The 19201-nt window shown below is 40.9% G+C and overlaps 1 protein-coding gene across 16 annotated transcripts in view; it reads right to left on the reverse strand.

Annotated features, from left to right (window-relative positions):
* The window catches only part of IQSEC1 (IQ motif and Sec7 domain ArfGEF 1), a 326891-nt gene that overhangs the window by 26373 nt on the left and 281317 nt on the right, over window positions 1–19201 (reverse strand). For all 16 annotated transcript variants that reach the window (XM_071755442.1, XM_071755440.1, XM_071755439.1 and 13 more), the window contains 2 exons: window positions 4650–4811; window positions 501–623 (listed from right to left, as the gene is read on the reverse strand). In XM_071755442.1, coding sequence (XP_071611543.1) covers window positions 501–623; window positions 4650–4811 — 285 coding nt within the window. The remainder of the gene's footprint in view (window positions 1–500; window positions 624–4649; window positions 4812–19201) is intronic.

Consider the following 19201-nt stretch of genomic DNA (forward strand, 5'->3'; position numbering starts at 1 on the left):
GAGTAATATCTATTGAGAGCAGGTAAGAACACAGCATTGATTTTAGCTGACTGCCACATGATGATTTATATCTCATCCTGCCCTGGATAAAGTACACTGGTGTTAGTATTAGTAACTTAATGCTCTTTATTCCACTGTTGAAATGCTTAATGCAAGGTTCAGAGCATCTATACTCTAAAGTGTAAATTGTCTCATAATTCCATTCATACAAACTATCATATGCAAAATTCTTAGAGACATTAAAAATCTTTGAATTTCCTTTCAACTCATGCCAGAAAGAATTTTTAATTGATGAACCTTGCTATGCTAACACCAATGACATACATGAACAGCACCAGCAAGTAAAGCTTCCAATTTCATACTTAGCAAAACCACTACTTAACTCACAAGGACAGTGCAAAAAAGGAGGGAAACAACTCAAGAGATACTCAATTTCTCCAGTTTGGTCATTAAACAACAGCAGGTTCCTGGTGACTGAATCATTTATTTCAGCATCCTACCTAAAAGCCTCAATGAGCCGTTCTACTTTCTGGGCTTCTCCTTGAACACGGATATGTGCCTGAAATTTCCTGAGTGCTTCATCCAGTTCCATTGTTGAGAAGTCCATCTCATCCACAACACAGCTAGGAGAAAAACATATTGCCATTGGGTCTCTTAATTTCTAACCATACAGTATCAAAGGGAAGGTTCTGGGACATAAGATCATCTCTAGTTTCCATCTCTTGCAGAGATTCATGGAGTTTTCTGGAAGACTCAGCAGCAATTACAATAATTGTAGGTAAGCTGTGAAGGAAGGGTTGCAAATAGTAGAGCAGTGAGAATGTGTGCATGTAAACAGGCCCCTTTTTTTTTTTTTTTTTTTTTTTAAACAGAAGAGCTGCTGTCAGACAAATGTCTGACCAATATAAGTGCCATACCATTGCCAAGAATAATTACTGGCTTTGTGCTTCCAGGCCAATCAATTATTACTGTGCCTATATTAATAATAAATAGTTTACGTTGCCCAAAATACCAAAACTCAAGCATCCTGCAGCAAGCAGAATAATCTGCACCAAATAGCTCTGTGTCTAGGAATGTTCTTACATACAGAGGAAAAAAAGTAATGTTGTGTGGATACTCTCTCACTGCTACTGCAATTCTCATCTCCCCATCCTTTGCCATGTCCTTCAGTTCACATTTCTACTTTCTCACTCTGAAAATACAGGGCTGACAAAAAATAAAAAGGGAGCCAGTTTAATATAACCAACAATGTGAACTATGTAATGTGAATACTTTGTTTAATGACTACTTCAAAATCAGCAGCTCATAAATTTCCTTTCTTTAAACTCAGCTTTTACTTTTTTAATAACCAGACATGAATCACTGCAAGTTTACAGCACTCTAATGCAGAAACCACAGACAGAAAGCACAATCCAGTTTTAAAAGCTTTTTCTTAAATGCCTAACTATACAATAATAAATTAGAGCAGCTCACATTTTATTTCTAGTAACACTGTAGCTAGCTTAGATTAATACCCAAGCAATTTATTCACTTCACCTTGAATACTTTTCCTTTTATGCAGAAGTGCAAGGAAAGAAACAAACAAGCTTGACATTTCTCACGCCCTTTCCAACCCACACCTAAAAACTTATTATCAGTTCTGCAATAATGTTCACAGTCTTCCCACCTACTGTAAGCCCTGTAACACTTTCAAAAGCTCTGTTCTCCTTCAAAGGTGTAAAGCAGATGTGCAGACAAGCTGGAGTCAAAATGAAGTAATTAGGGAAATCCAGGACCTCCAGAAACATGCTGGCCAGCAGCATGATGGGGTCTTAAAAAATCTTTTATAGAAACTGTGGAGAGAGCAGATACACCACCATGGCCAATGCTCTAACTGGAACCAGTACTTTTCTGCAAATGTTTCAAAATAGGAAACAATTTTTTACCAGTGTAATTCTCTGTAATGACAAAAAAGGAGACAAATTACTTCGGCTGCATCTACACAGCAAATGGAATAATGAGAGTAAGTAAGATCAGACACACTTGTTTATCTTTTTTAACCCTTGATGATAATGTGATCATAATGATAAAGGGAACATTATTAAATGGGCTCAGTGCAGAACTTGAGTACACATGTACTGGGGGTGAAAAAGCCTGTGCTGAATGATCCCATCTCCAGTGTCACAGTTACATCCCCCAGGCAGGTACAAGCAAGCAGCAGCCAGGCTTCACCAGGGCTCTGTTAGCAGAGAACTGAAACTTCTTCCTAGCAGCTACTCCCTGCTTCCACCTCTCTGCAAGAAGAGTGGAATGGACCCTTTGCTGGGTCACTGCCCTGATTCTCTCCTGTGCCATGTGCCTGTTCTCTGGCACATCCATCCCTGTGGAGTGTAATGAACTGAAATGATGGAGTGCCCTGCAGAATGTCATGTTTTCCCTTTTAACAGTGTTCTTCCTGATAATTTCACTTCACTCTTCCTTTGAGGGACTGCACTTTTGTTTTCCAATGCAAAGTCAAGATGCAGTAGAAGGTCAAATCCACAGGACACCTCCCTCACATCCAGCACACCTTGGAAAGGCAGGAGAAAGGCACAGCTCCCTGCAGAGCTACCACCAGGTAGCAACCAGAGTAGGCCCAGAATGCAGCTCTTGGACAAGAATTTAAGCTGTTCCCCTTAATATTTTTAAGTTCCAGTGAAAGTAATTCAGTTGAAATACTCTAATTTACATGACTCAGGAAACTCAGACACAAATCAAAACAAATCTCTTGAAATTAAACAGACTACCAGAAAAAGGATCATCTGTTAAAATACCTTTCCTGTGTAACAACTTGGATTTATTATCAATTTGATGAAATCTCTCTCCCAGCTGTAAATGTGATGTTTGAGATGAAATGCTTTTATAGAAAAAAGACACTGCTGTTATTTGCAGGCAAGGTTCAGAAAACTACCAAGAGAACTGCACAACTCCTAGGGTCTTCCTCACACCCCAGTGTAGCTGAAACAGCTGATTTAAGAACAGGTGAATCTCAGTGAGGGACTGTTGGCGGGCTGTAGGTTGGTGGTCATGACCTTACCCTTACCAACTCACCTCATCACAGCCCTTCTACTGTATCCCACCAGGTTTTTTTGAGGCAGTGAGGAGAAATGATTTGTTCAAGATCACAAAAAGAATCATCTAAGAGTATAAATCATCTCATCCTGGACCTGTACTGTTTTCTTTTAAAAAAAATGAGAAAATACACACTCTTTGCAAAGTCTTCACTCTTTTGTTTAACTCATCAGTGCAAAATGCAGATGATCATTACAAGCAGCTACCAATGCCTGATGTTAAACAGTCACAATCAAGCCACATTCTATTGCTGTGTGTGGCAGGGCTGGATACTGCATTTACTGCAGGCTTTGGTACAGAGCCTCCTCTGCTCCTCTCTGCCAGGTATTGTGCTATACAAGGCACAGGAAAAAACAGAGAAGAGCTCTAGAAAAGGTTCTGTGGCATATGTACATGCCATTAGCTGTGTTCACACTGTCTGCAAGCTTGCAATTTGAGATTCCTGAGCTCTGACAGCATCACAGTAAGATGGGGATGACTGGAGGGAATGTGACCAAACCTTTGCAGTGTGAAGACAGTGAGAGCTGCCTATGAAAGAGATACAAAGAAAACATAAAGCTTTGGCTGAGACTTTGCACCCTGGTAACATAACCTCAAATTTTTGCAATTACTGATCTGATGGCAGCAATATCATCTAACAACAGTGGGTCCTCAGGAAAGCCTGCCTGCCTCTCCAGAGCAGTGCACATTTCAGCACAGCTTTCATTATACTCTGGTTAAAACCTGTAGTCAGAATTTTTCCTACTATTCCTTAATGGGCAAGATGTGGAGTTTTTTGTTTTAATTCTCAGCAGTTTTCTTAAAGTTCTAGCTAATATTTTTATACAATTCCTTGACCAGAATTGGCCTAAGATGTTTAGAGATTTCATGTTTACAGGTCAGCATGTCAGATACAAAAGAAAAAATAAAAAATAAAAAAAAAACCAGAACGTGTTTTTAAGCAACTCTTAAAACACAGCAACTTCTTTTTCTGGTCTAGTCTGTGTGTAAGGTTTAGAATGCTAAGTTTCTGCTTTGGATTTCTTTGGGTTTTAAAACAGTTTTTGTTTATCTCATCTTTTCAAAAAAGAACAGTTTGCATAGAACTTGTCAGCATATGCATGTACATGCTGAAATCCCCATTCATCTAATATCTGAGATTTACTTGTAATAATTATTTTCATGTTCTGTTGCTGATGAAGCCTTATGTTGCATGTCATATTGCTTTGTTTCATTCAGTAAATTATTAGCCTGAGGAAGGAAAAAGACTTTGAAATAACAGTCTAAGGACAAAAAAAATTAAAAAATAAATTTAGAGTAAATGTATGTGGCTATAGGGAATATAAATCCTCATAATTACCTTGCTGGATCAATAACAAAACCCATAAATTTAGCTGGAAAGCAAAGAAAGAAATATTTGCACGTGGATGTTTTCTTTCTTAACCCTTAGAGTCTGATTTCCCTCTCCTTCAGAACAAGATCCAGAGCAAAGCAGAAACCATTCACAGACCATGACTGGAGCTTGATGAAATGTCTTTCACCACTGAGCTGCTCACCCCCTCCCCACACAGAGTACTCACTCCAGTACATCCCGGTTGAATTGTTTCTGCCGATTTCCCAAAAACTCTCCAATCATCTGTCTGCTGAGACCTTTCCTCTGGAGAAGGAAGTGGGCAACACCAACAGGAGTATCTGGCACAAAACCTCGCTCAATGAGGTACTGGACTCCTTTTTCAGGTTTTCTGAGGAGAAATGAAAACACAAAGCTATTAATTGGACCTGAAGGCATCTGAGTGAAATTTTACAACAGTTTTGCCTGTCACTTTTGGCTAACATAGTGTTAGCATGGGCTAGGATAGATATGGGATAAAACCACCTCATACAACATACCATAAATATAATAAATAGCTCACTAGCTTTGAAACACATCTTTGCATGTTATTATACATTTCCCTGCTTCACCACCCCTTCACAGAGGACCTTCATATGCAGACAGCTTCAGGCTTGAAAGGCAAAACACTTGTCAGTGCAAAAGACAAGCCCAACATCAGCTAACTAAGGGTCCTGCTGCTGGGAGAGATGTACCTCCCAGAAACTGAGCTAAAAAGCTGCTGTTGACAAACAAGAAACAAGGAACACCCCCTGAGCCCCCCATCCCCTTGCTGCCAAAAGTTAAACTTAATGAACAAAAACATCAGAAGAGCTGTAACTTGCAAGCTGAGAATACACAAAATACAGGGAAAAAATATAGTCAGACACAAAAGCAGCAAATAAAAATAGTGGAGCTCGCACCTAATTTATATATTTATTTTTTTTTCCCTTTAACACACCCATCACCCCACATTTCCTTCCCTCAGACAAGCACCTTCATGATTTCTGGAGTATTTTACATCTCTATACATCACTTCTAGATTTATCTGTACCATTTTCACATCTCCAAACAAAGCAAGCCAAGGCCACCCACTGTAACGTGTTGGGGAGGAGGGTTGGGGATGGAATTGATTTCTAGCAATAAAATCTACTGCTTATAAAGGCAAACAATTTTAATTTAAAGTGATGCAAACATCCCCTTCACAGCACATATTGTGCACTGCATCTTCCTGCAGTGTGACACAACACACACTCATAATTTCTTTTAAAGATAATCAAGGGATATCTTTACAGACCCAGTAATTCCATTTCCATCTCCATCTTTATTTTGTAAGGAATTATCATACAATGTCCACCTGTAAGAGTGAATGATCTGCAGCATGCTGGATGAGCTGGAAGACTTCCTCCAAGGCAAGCAAAATCAATTTCAAAGGACAAGGTGACTCCACTATTTTTATACAAGGTTGCTCATTCAACCGTAACGCTTCCTCAGGGTTTTAATTGCAAATAACATCACTAAATACCTCACCATTCAGTTCTCCTCCTCTTTTACATTGCCCTATTATATACTTAATACCCTATTAAGATTTACATAGATCAGAGGAATATATAGAATTTAATCAACAGGGAGTTCTCAACTCTCAGTTTCTTGCATCAGGCTTTGTGGTTCTTTAAATCTGAGATAAGATTACACATACACTTGTCTTTTAAATACAATCCAGTAAAATTAATCTCCTTCATGCTCAAGAAGTACCTTCTTCCTTGTAAATAATGTAACTGCTATGTTCATGTGGTTTTGAGTTGTGTTTCAGAATTCTTCATCTTTCTGACTTTAAGTTCACACCCAACAAAACCACGAACAGTTTTCTCCATCCCCCTTGTTACTCAGCTACATTTTTCCATAAACTTGAGTGCTACAAACCCTGAAGAGTTCCTCTCCAGCAAGTGTCAAAACAGAAAACAATGAACACTACCAAAAAGCAGAACTCCATCCAAAGATCCCCTCCACTGGAGACACAGACACAGACTGTTCTGCACTGTTACTGCAGCATGACTTGAATTCCTACCGTGCTCCTGAGCCTGACCAGTTCCCATCATCACAGAAGTGACCTCTGATTTATCCTGCATCAGTTCCTGTGTAGCTGTGTCATCTTACATAAGCCAGGGGCTGCTTTTTCACAGAAAAAACTCAGCTTTTTCAGCACTATGAAATCACTTTATTCAACAACACCTCAAGCCAGGCTCGGTTAGTGTCCAAAACAGACTTAAAAATCCATTTAGAAGTCAAAAGTTCTTTTCCCACTGGTACTTCCTTCATGCTCAAGTGAAGTATCAGCAAAGTTTGCAGTCTAGGGTTATTTGAAAGTATTCCAATTTGTTACAGAAGTTGTAACATGGAAACAATGTGAATTCTGAACTGTAATAATATGAAAATAGGACCTGAAAGCTCTGAGCTGTAAGAATGAATACAACTCTATTTGATAAATCAAATTGTGGCATAAACTTCAGAGTAACAAACCTCTAAGAGCAATTGCTACAGTGAAGGAACTTTTTTTTTTCTATTTCATGGCCCTACCCAGTTGGCCAATTGTTTCATATTATTTTGAAATCTGTGTTCTAAAGACTACTCACTTGGTGGTTCTGCTCTACAAAAACACCTGGAAACCTGGAAAATATGACTGACTCCAACCAAAGAGCTCCCTGTGGGCTGAACCAGCACCAGCCCAGCACCCTGACTGAGCTGTACAGATCTATTGCTGAAAAGAAAGAACTCAAGAATTAAAGGGCTTCTCTAGAGAATTTCTAACAGGTGTTGAGATGAGAACTGCAACTTTCCATCATTTCACCTGCTGATCTTTCTTTGAAGGTTTCAACAGCCATCAGTACAAGGGGGATAAAGGATTCCTTAGAGGAAGAACTAGCAGGACAACTGTTCTTAAATCCAGAGCTGTAGGTTCGTGGCATCCCCTGGCCCCAGGTAGCGACATCTGCAGCAGAGTGGACTCCAAAGGCTGGCTGGAGGCAGCAGGAGCCACTCACCCAACCACAAAGCTTTCACTTTTCCTGTTACTCAAATGAATGCTGCTTGGCTCACAGGAGAACCCTGAAGGTTAAGGGTTTTATGGGAACGTGCACAAATAAATTGTTTCTGTGGTTAAATGTGGATATTAAGTATCAGAGAAAGAAAAATTTTCTTACTCTTAGCTTCCCATTCAGCTCATCAATGCTCGTTTTGGTTTCTGTTCTGGAAGTCTAGCTGGCTGATAAAATTTATTTGTATTTCTCTTTTGATGATCCAAAACCTTGAATTCATTCAACACTCCTGACCAAGAAACTGAATTTAATATGAATTAAATTTTATCCAACAATTTATTGGAGAAAACATCTGCCTTTTGTTCTCAATTAGCTTGCAAACTGGGTGGTTCAGGGAATTTTACTGTTGTTTGAGGCTCCCTTCCACCCCTACACACCAGGAGTGACATTAGCTTACTCAGCAGGAAAAGTCCTTACTAAAAACCTGTGACTTCATAGGAGTATTTTGAAGTGCTCTTATTCCAATGAAAGTTTACTTAATAAGTTAAGCTAATGATAGATTCAAAGCTAAATGCAAACAAGGTGCCCTCCCTCTCTGCCTTTATCACCAGCAATATTTTCCCTCTTCAAATTCACAGAAATTGGAGAACCTGAACAGCTTCATGGAAATTTAAGTCATCCTCAACATCACAAATGTCAAGTATTACTATGTATGAATGGCCACTTAAAGGCACCAAGAGGACACGGAGGTTCTGGCTTGTAGTTTAACTCTCAGAAAACTACTGGCAACCTATTTGCTCCTTCCTAATAAAAGACAATAAACAGCAGGTAGCTGGCAGGGCTTGGGGAGGGCAGGTGTTAAAGGCCAACACAAACCAACAGGGATTCAACAAAGCCACTTGCTTTTAGTTTGACAAACTTTCTTTTTCACCAAACCCCAACTCTCCTGAAGTGTGTGAGCAGATCAGGAGGGAGTGGGACATGGAAGGGTCATGGATTAAAATGAGGTAAGACACCTGACACAAGGTACCCTCACTTCTGCCTACTCAGAACTGAGCATGGGCCATTTTGTACTTAAACTAAGAGTCTTTTGTGCACAGGAAAATTCCCAGGGATGGCTTGTTAATTACACCAACCAATAACAGGGAAGATGAAAAGTCTATAAATAGCAGCTGTGGAAGCTGCATAAGCAGAGCATTTATTCTGAGATCTGAACACATCAACTAATATCAAAATGCACCCTCTAAAGCTGCACTTCACATAGCTGATGATATTCATATTTGGAGAACTTTTCATATTTACAGAATTGTTTCCAAAATAAAAGCTTAAAAGTGTCTTCTATCTCAAAAAACAAAACCGAACCCACAAACCCAACTAAAACAAATCAAAGGATCTATTGAGAGGAAGAAGGAAAAAAATCATCATAAAAAGATGTGCAAAATTTTGTATATATATATGTATATATATGCACAGATACACATGTAAGATTCTGAGATGTTGCATAAAGGACTAAGGAATTTGCCAGAAACTGGTTAATAACAAAATCTTTAGGATGGTTTAAAGGAAATTTGAGGGAGAAAACCACTGATGGAGAAAGTAATGCAAGCTTCAAAATACCAGATGGAAGCAGTGCATTGTGATAAGCACATTTCTTAGAGAGTACTGGTCATATCCAGCAAAGATGTTTCCTTTCTGTGCTTCTGAAACAGGTTGGGTCCTGCAGCAATTTTTGGAACCTGGCACCTTTAAGCAGAAGCAAACTGCAGGAATGAAGAGTGAGAAATCCCACACAGACAACATTTACAAAAAAGCAAAGGGCAAAGCCCCCAAGCCCCCCAAAAATCCCATTCTCTCTAAAGCCAAGCCAAGAGGAAAGCCCTGCAATGCTGCTGCTCTTCCCTCCACTCAGGGCCAGACCTTTCCTGCCCTGGTCTGAGGAGTTATTTACTCAGCAAGTCCTGCAGGCACTGCCCAAAGTGAAAATTCAGGGGATGCTCATACACCTTGGTGCCAGTTGTGCAGATCTCATTAGAGTGGTTGTGTGTTTGGGATTTATAACTCGTGAAGCTGAATAGGAGTCATTTGGGGTTTTTTCCCTAACAGCTGTGCAGGTTGAATCTGGAAAAGTCAAAAAAAGGTCAGTATGTTTTGGAGTTCTGCTATTTTAAGTGATGTAAGAGGCTCTCCTAAGAATGAGGAGTTCATTCCTGAGAGAAGTATCCCTTATCCAAATTAGGAATCTGTAGAAAGAAAAAAAAAGGGTTTTTTTTTTTCCACTAGACTAAAACCTAAACGTATATAAGCACTGCACCTTTAAAAAAACACTGCAGTCCTAATATTGTTATAATGAGCAAATCAGTAAGGAAAGCAGTGATCCAGACATCTCTAATTCTCAGTACACACATATCATTATTTGACTCAATTAATTTTCAAGTGGTTGGAGGAACTGCTGACAAATAGCATTAGGATTCATGTTATTACAATCATTTATATCACATGAGAATAGCATCAGCCTGAAAATATAATCACCAGCTATCTGCAGAAAATCTGGATTGTCAGTGATAAAACACTGCCCTAGAGCTCCATGAATTACTAAATATGGACTGTCAAAATCACATCATTCCAGTCCCTGGCTTGACACTTCCTCTGCTTGGATCTGCTTTCAGAGGTGCTCAGGACCTGCCAGAGCTTGAGAAGTACTCATGTAATACTGTACATGGTCATGAAAAGATTTAAAGAAAGCAGGAAAGGCATGGCCAGAAGCAGCTCCTCTGAGGAGAGGAAGGATAAGAGCATCTGCTGACTGACTTCATGCCCACAGCTCTGCTCACACGACCCTGCAGGTCCTGTAGGAGCAGGTTTAGCCACAAAAAGAAGCTCAGTTAGAAATACACCACCTTATGCTGCTGTGGGATATAAAGTAACACCAGATTCCAAAATTAATGGGAAACATGGCTTTGCATTATCTGGATATTCAAAATATTATCTATCCAATTGTGGGAAGCACTGTTTATGCAAAAACATTGCAGTGGATTTGAAAAGTGATTTTGGTAGAGGAAAAGCTTCTGGTCAGATTGTAGCTGGTAAGGAAGAGATCAGCAGTCCCACCATTCACAGTTTCTGTCAGAGTCCCAGGTACAGCCCATCCTCCTCCTGCAGTTCCCAGGTGCTGGAGTGAGGTGAGCACCTCAGGGCCAGCACTGCCAGCAGCTTCCCCTCTCCTTCCTCCTGCTCCCTTGGGACTTCCTGACCAACTTCACTGAGAGAAAGAGGGGCCTTGTTGCTTTGTGTTTGTGGGTTGGGTATTTTGTGGTGTTTTGTGGTGATTTTTTTTGTTTTGTTTTCTGTGGATGTGTTTGGTTTTTGGGGGATTTTTGTGGTGGTTTGTTATGTGGGGCTCTTTTAACAACCCAGTCAGGTTCCCCCTGTAGCTGCACCAGCAGCTGTACCAAGCCCCTGCCTGCATTGCTGCCCATGTCCACCAGGAAAGAAAACACCAAGCACTGCCCTGAAAAGCCAAAAGTCAAAACCACAGTAGGAAAGTGCATAAAGCCTTCCCTGTTTTTGACTTGCTAAACATGCAAAGCATCCAAAACCACATGAAATCTTTGTATTTCCCTTTTGATGCTCAGACAATAACAGAGCTGTAAAGTGGAAGCATTACTAAACAAAGGAGGAGAGAAAGCAGCTTGCCCAAGTCTAGATTTCCAGTCCCCAGCAATGCCAAGAGTATCACTGGAGGCAAACTAAGAGTTCATTCACCCAGTGTCCCCAGCCACAAACATACTGTGCTTACAGCCATGCGAGGCCAGGGGGAGGAAGCCAGCCTGACTGAAAATGAAAAATCTAAAAAAAAACTTCATTATTTCTGAAGGCACAACCGAGCTTTTGGTTTCTTGCCTGTGTTTCTGCAAACACACATGCACAACGCTGAAAGGGCCCTGAGCTGAGAGCCTAGAAAACAAGCAAGGCAGAACTACAAACAGTTCTGAGAGGCTGTCGACACTGCAAACACAAACAGTTCACAAACGTGCTGCTGCCAAAGAAATCTTTTCATGTACAGGGTGGAGAATTCAATGCAGCTATGATGCCAGCCTTCTGTTAAAAGAAAATAATCTTCCCTGCCTTTGAAACTAAAGATCCCATTTTGAAAATATTTACACTTGTGACAAAAATAAGCATTAGTTTAGCATTCAAATCCAGGGATGGTTTTTTAAGTAGCAAGAACCTAAGACTTTTGTTAGAATCATTTAGGAATTTAAATATTTTTAAAGAGCCAAGCTGGCAACAACAAGCTAGTTAACATTCTCTTTAGGGAGACAGCTACATTTTGTCTCTGTAATTGTGCTGCTTTCTTCACTTTTGCAGAACAGCCTACTGCTGCCACAATGAAGCTGAGAGAATCACTGTGCCTCTTTTAAACCCCCTGGGAAAGGAAAAAAACAACCCAATTTCCTTAAAATGTTACCAAAACTAGTGCCATCCTGTCTGAGTTCACTCAACTATGCAGCAACACAAGAGAGGGACTGAAAGGAAGAAAAAAGAGGAGAAACTGGGAAGCCTGATCTGTGTCTTCCTCATGCTGCACGACTGTTTAATGCAAAAAGAAGAACTCGTGTATATTGCACCTTCTGGTAATAACAAAAAAGTCTCTGGACCAGGAAAATAAGCCAAGAAACAGCACATTTCTCACAGCTTCTCTGCACCTGGTGGAAATGGGGAGATAGTAACTCATGTTATTTGGGCAGGAGCCAAACAGTTTCCCCCACAGTGGGGAGACTTCACTACCTGCTGGTATGCTCATCTTCTCAGTCTTCACTGAACCCAAGAACCAAACCAAAAAACTACCAGCACAGATGTGAAGGTCACAGCTTACTTGCAGTTGCACCAAATTACTTGGAGTCCTCTCCATTCAGAGATACACGTGTCACTAACAAAAGAATTTACTAGGAACTAACAAAATACTTTACTAGGAAGTTATCTTGCTGCCCATTTCTAATCAGTGGGGGAGCAAATGAAAGAGAGGAAATTCTGTAGTCAACTGTTTCCACATCATTGGGCCACTGACCTGAGCAGTTCTACCATTACTTTGTTTTATCAGTTTCTTTATGCCACCATTTCCTAGTAATGTGACAGGAAATTACACATTTTACACATTAAACATTATTGCTGCTACTGAATGTTCAGGCTTGTCTGAAAATCACTGTTTGAATCAGAGCTGATTACAAAGCTGTAAACATGTACCAAAGGCAGCTAAGGGGTCCAAGCAGAAAGTGTGGGTTGCTCTAATAGAAGAGGAAATATAGGGCTGCTTCTGAGATTACATTTTTCCATAAAAGCAGCATCAGCCTTGAGGAACAAAGCAGTCAGCAGGATGAAGAGAATCCCAAGGCACACCCCAGCGAGGTGCAGTGCAGGAGCTGAACATGTCCTGGCCAGCAAAACCAATCCTGAGTCACAGGGCTGCAGCAGATCCTGCAGTTCCTCACTACTCCCTCTTGGCAGTGGGCAGCCAGGTTGGTTTTGTTTGGGTTGGTTTTGTTTGGGGTTTTTTGTTTGGTTGGTTTTGTGTTTTGGTTTTTTTGTGGTTTGTTTGTTTGTTTTGTTGTGTCTGGTTTTCTCCCCTGCCCCTTCCTTCCTGACAAGAAAGGAAATATGTTAGTGAAATAAATGAACCAAAACACTCTATTAGGAGGATTTTCTCACCTCCTCTGTTCCGTTTGCATCTTCGCATTTCTCAAAGAGAAGGGAAAAGAGTTTGTAGCTGCTGGCAGAGCAAAATACACTCCACTTTGAGACAAGACACATGAAAAACCTGCCAGCTCTCTCAGAACATTTTGCCAGGGCTGAGTGTTGCTTTCATGTTTATGCAGCTGCAGTCAGGAACGAGACATGGAGATGACTGTGTCCTCCCAACTGAGGAACAGTCCATGTCTTAACGTTTGAAAGTGTCCCCACCCTAAATTCTCTTCCCATCCTCTCACCTCAGTAACATAGACCAGAAACACTCCAGCTTCAATGTCTGCAGCTCTGCAGACTGCAAATGGGAAACACTGACACTCAGATGTACCCTAAAAGGGCTATCTTTTAAACTGGCAATGCAAAAAGGCTGTTTAAATACCTCTAAACTTTTAATTTACAGATTCACCAAAGCCCAATTCAGCAGCTCAGTGTGAATAGTTAAACAGGAGGAAAGAGAGGGTGCCCCCTTCTCTTCCTGAGCTCTTCCTCCAAAGGCTCCTGAGCAGCCTTCCCAAGTCCCTGTCCACACTGTCCCCTGGAAGCCTGCAGAGGCAGCTGCTCACATTTGTCACCCTCAAAATCTGGTCAACCTGAGATTTAGGGGTGGGAGGGAACAAATTAAAATTCTGGCATCCAGTGTGGCAGCAGATGCTGCTCTGGGAGTTGCTCCCCCAGCCCAGCCCCTCCACTGACAGGGCCATTTTCTCACAAGGGGCAGTGTCCCCAGGAGCTGGCAGAGCTCAGCACTTCCCATTCTGGGCACGTAGGAGCAGGAGGGAGCTGTGTGCCCAGGACTGGGAAGGAAAGGCAGCAGAGGATGAGGTAATGGCTCCCTCACCCTCCCAGGGATGCTCACACACAGTTTCTGCTGGTCCTAGTGCAGCCTTTCCAAAGCTGGCTCTGCTTTCAACGTGTGGTAATGTTTATAGTCTCTTTTAATGGCAAAAAGGGGAATCCTTGTGCCCCTGTTTGAAACTGGTGCTTAAATACACTGTTGGCTGAATTCTCAGAGAGGCAGCTCAGCTGGCCCTTATGTACAGGGCATCATGTGTGGTAAACAAAACACCCACTTTGACAAAAAAGGAGGAAAAATGGATCCTCAGGGAGAAAAGATAAAACACACACAGAACAAAGCAAAACAGAGAGCTGCTTGCTTTTTTTTTTTTTTTTCCTTTGGGTGTTCTCACTTAGGCTTAAGCGTTTTTAGAAATAATGAGAGTCACACTAAGAACATTCTTCTCTTCTTACTAACTCCTCGGCATGTTAGAGGACAAGCTACATGGAGTGCTTTGATTTTAATTTTTGTTGGAACTGTCTGGCTGAATAATCTGCAGTCCAGATGTTGTAACAACAGTGTAGTCCCTCCCAGCATATACACGAGGATGGCAAATGGCTCTGCTGCAAAATCCTGAATAAGCCTCTTGTCTCCTTTTTCTATTGAATCATTCTAAAAAATCACACAAGATAAACGATTTGCTGAAGTACCAGAGGTCACCAATTCTTTGAAAAGAATTAGTTCAAAGATAAAGAGAACCAATTTAGTTTGATTTGCCCCTCTCTCCCTCCTACTCAATCTGCCCTTATGGATTCAAAAATTCCTTAGAAATGTGTCCAATAAGCTTTCAACTTAAAATTTTAAGTGGGACAGTCTAAAAATGTGTGTTTTCAGATCATGTATTAGAATGCTGAATGGATGTCATGAGACTTGACTCAAAGCAACACAGAGAGCATATTCAGCATCTGAAGTGAAATACATTAGAAATGTGACTGTTGTAAATGGAGGAACAGCAGACTACTACATTAAAACATTTTGAACTAATGGCTATTTGCAAATCTTTTTTTTTAAACAAAACTAAAACACCTGGCAACTTTTACAGATTACCAATAGAGAAAAAATTGTGTAGTATATTCTGAATGTAACAGTATTTAGGAATCTAAATTACTTTCAATTTCTGCCTACATGTATATGATGGAAACTGTACAGCCTCTGTTGAACAGTTAAAGCTGCATTGATGGAAAATGAAAAATGTGCCTCTTCAACATAATATTATTATTGTATGCCTCAGATTTCCAACAAGAATTTCCCTAAAAATTGCAATTTGCAATTTTGTTTTTGGTACAATCCCACCGGCACTCAGCAAATTCCTCTCACATCTGCTTAGTAAAATAAAGAAATACTTAAATTAACATTCTATGGAATCTATACATATTTTTACAAGTCAGTATTAGCAGAACTCAATGCTACAAGAATCAGTATTCAACTTATCAATAGTCATGTTTAAATTTCAAACAAAATCATCCTCCTTATGCAATAAACGAAGCTGTTAGGGTTTTCAGGGCTTACAGGTCAAAAGATGGTACATGACTGCATAATGCAAACAGATACTAATGCCTCTTTAGCTGGGTCAATAAATCCTTTGAGAGAACTTTGGAATAGTGGGAACCTTGATAACAGCCCCTTATGAAGGAAGCTGCAGAAAACTCTTCAAAAGAGTACACTGTAATGGACTGAGGACACATGGGGAACAGTTTTCCATCTGTCACTACCCTTCCCAGAAAGCAAAAGTGGACAAAAACTGGGGGTGGGGGTGAAAGGCATCTTGGAAAATGTGTTGTAAAAATATTTATAGCCTAGACTCTGTTCTAGCAATGTAAAGTGGGTGTTATGTTCACTTCCCTCCAAGACGGATGTGCAAGATGAGGCTGTAAAACCTTCAACAAAACACTACACAAAAAGAGCCCTCAACAGAGTTATGCCCCAGCATAAAACCAGAGCAGAATGGTGAAAATGGCCCACGGGCTGCACTGCAGTCTTCTCCAGCAATGTCAGGAATTGGCACCAGCACCAGCAAGAAGAAATTGCAATGCCACAGGAACACTGCCAGATGAGAGGACATTTAACAGTGTCTTCCAGTATTTGGTGTCCCAAAGGAGACACTAAATACAACTCCAGACTCTGCTAGATTAACAAATGAGTCTGAGAAACACAAACTTTTATCTCCCACGTTTTACAACAGTAGGCACAATCGCATTAAAATTTCAAACTGCTCAAAAATTAAGTCAAAATTATGCTGAAAATACTTCATTAACACAGGAAGTGTCTATGTGTGCCCCTGCCCCAGAGAAGGCTGCTTCATCACTGCACTGTGCTGTGTTCCACATGGCCCTTTGGGTGCCTCACCACAGTCAGAGCAGACAGTAATTAGGGGCACTGTTATCAACAACCATACCTGGTAGCCACAAATACCTGGCAATAGCCTGAGTTCCAGCACCAGGGTGGCACAAGAGAAGGGAACCTGCCAATATGCTTCTTCCTACACCTGCACAGCTCTGCACTGAATTACAGTCTGCTGCTGCAAAGCTGACCCAAGGGCAGGACGTGTTTCCTCAGATGACTGAGGTTAAACCATTTGGTCTGATTTAATCTCTTAGAGCCATCAGTGCACCAGTAGCAGAATGGAACCTGAAAATCCTACTGGATTGGGCTGCAGGAACTGGTAAACCTGGTATTTCCAGCCTGCAGTCAAAACAAACATGAGAATTAAATCACAGCCCTTTTTGCTTTGCACCCCCCTCTTCTCTCTCTCTTTTTTTTTTTCTTTTTTTTTTTAAAAGCAGTAGTCAAAAGCCCCCTTGAAGCCTTGTTTATAAGCAAACCAGTCTCAAAGGCTGGATTTGCATTGGCAGAGCTTGGAGCCTGCAAAATAAACCTTTCTAGGTAGTGTTTTCCTTCTGCCTATAAGGGAGGAATGGTTTCCAGCATAATTTCTCCCAGACTACAACCCTTTCACAGTACCCTGAAAAAAATGCCTGATTCAACACAGCTGCCCTCACCGAGCTTCCCTGGGAGCCTCTGCACTCTGGGCACGCACCTGCAATCCTTCCTTTGGGAAGGCAATGAATGGTAACACACAATCTGACAGCCTATTGACAGGGTGAAATCACCACTGCCATTCCAAAATAAGAGAACGTACAGAAGCTCCTACTTAGTTGCAATTCCTTTGGCAGAAATCATTCCACTTGGGTGACACTTCATGTCCTGGTATAGCAGAGATCACAAAACATCTTTAAGGAGGTTCACTTCTTTAATCAACATTAAGGTTCTAACCTGAGACAAGTTACAGTTTGAAACAGATTCTACAAACAAGTGAAATGTGAAGTGCTTTCCAATTACCTACAGTTTTCTGTCTCCTGTTGTGTGTCCTCCATTCTCCAAGGACATTTGTGCTCCTCATATTTTGCATGTGGTTAAGTAACCCAGACCACCAGTTGTGCTCAACTTCTAATCCACCCACCACTGGCTATTCTGATGAAGGGCCTGTGGTAAGAAAACTGCACTTGGGCTCCTGAAAACTATTACTGTAACAGGCAAGCCTGAATCATTACAAAGCAGCTGTTGAAATTTCAACTGCAAGGATAGTGACTTTCAGTGCTTCTTAAAAAGTTCATTCTTTCAACACTCCCAGTGAACAAATCTGAAGTCCTTACTGTACTGCAATTCATGCACTGCTTTAAGGTTCTTAATGCCTTGAATTTCAGCCAAGCTTCGTGCACCAGAGAGAAATGACATGAGTATTTGGTAATTAAGCTTTGGGATCTTAATTTGAAAGAAAGATTTCAAAGATGAAATGAAATTAACACAAACTTCTTGTAAAAGACATCCCTAAAGTCTTCTCTGGTAGATGCAGACATCTGGAAAAAAACTGACAACTTCTAATAGGTAGCTTCAAAGTCACTTCCAGTTCTGCTCACAGTCCTTCCACATGGGTGGAGCACACATCCTCTCAGGAGCTCGCTGCCAAGACTTGTACTACTCCCTCATTTTATGATCATAAATGTGTCATGAAAGATCATGTGGTCAAAAAACATCTAAATTATTTTCCTGCATTGACTTGAATGCTGGAGAGCTGACTCGAAAAGGTATCCCCCATCACCTATATCACACACACCTATGTACACCTGGTCACCCCATAGGAAGCATGAGCAGTTTGCAACAGAGGACTGAATGCTGGGCAGCTGCAGCTTTGCCAAATCAGGAGATTTGGCAAAGAAATGGCAAAGATGGGACTGATTTGCAGAAAGTCCATCTGACCTGCAGCCCCCTTTCCCAACCTCTGTCTAACCACGTGGGGCAATCCTCCTTTGTGCTGCTCACCAGGGAGCCTGACACCTAGGACATGGCTTGCTTTTCAAAAAATATTTGGACACACAGGATGCTATGAGATACTTCATGTGCTGAGAACAATGAGCATAATGCTCAGGAGTTGTTTTTTAAATAAGGCATCTGTGCAGCACATATCTAAATGCAAAAAGGGTCCTTTATTTTGAACAAAAAATCACTTGTAAATCCTGACAAGTGCCTGAACACAATCTCTCTGCCTTCACTTACATCACACAAAATGCAATCTGATACATGCTTAAGAGTGTCCTTCTGAACTTTTAAAGAATGCAGCTTTGGAAGTTTCCCAGCTCCTTTCCAAAAGAGATTCATGCACCATCACATTCTATGATGGTTCAATATCTGACAGTGCACAGAGGGGAGATAAAGCTATTAATGAAAATGTCACAATCTGTAGACTTCAAGAGCCATAATCAAAACTAAGATACATGGGACACTCTGGGGCTGTCTGAGCTATCGGGACAATCAGGAGTGACTCAGCTGAAGGTAATGAGAATCTTCAGTTCTGTGTCAATACTGGAGATAAAACGTGGTGGAGGAATGAAACAATCACACACAGCAGAAGATCACCCACAGAGGTGCTGCCTGGAGTTCTGCAGTGCTATCTTTCAGAACTCACTACTAAGAAATTGCATGTTGTCTTACAACCAGCCAGTATTTATATATAAAAGGTTTATCTCTGTTGAAGCTCAATCAGCAAGATAACTTTCAAATTACAGTCTCTAGTCTTCTCTGTTCCTGGTGTTTAATTTTCACTTTCAGCCTCCTATTGCCACAGCACATGACTAGAAGCACCTGACAATGTCC

This window comes from Heliangelus exortis, chromosome 12 (assembly GCF_036169615.1).
Source record: "Heliangelus exortis chromosome 12, bHelExo1.hap1, whole genome shotgun sequence".
In the NCBI taxonomy this organism is placed as follows: Eukaryota; Metazoa; Chordata; class Aves; order Apodiformes; family Trochilidae; genus Heliangelus; species Heliangelus exortis.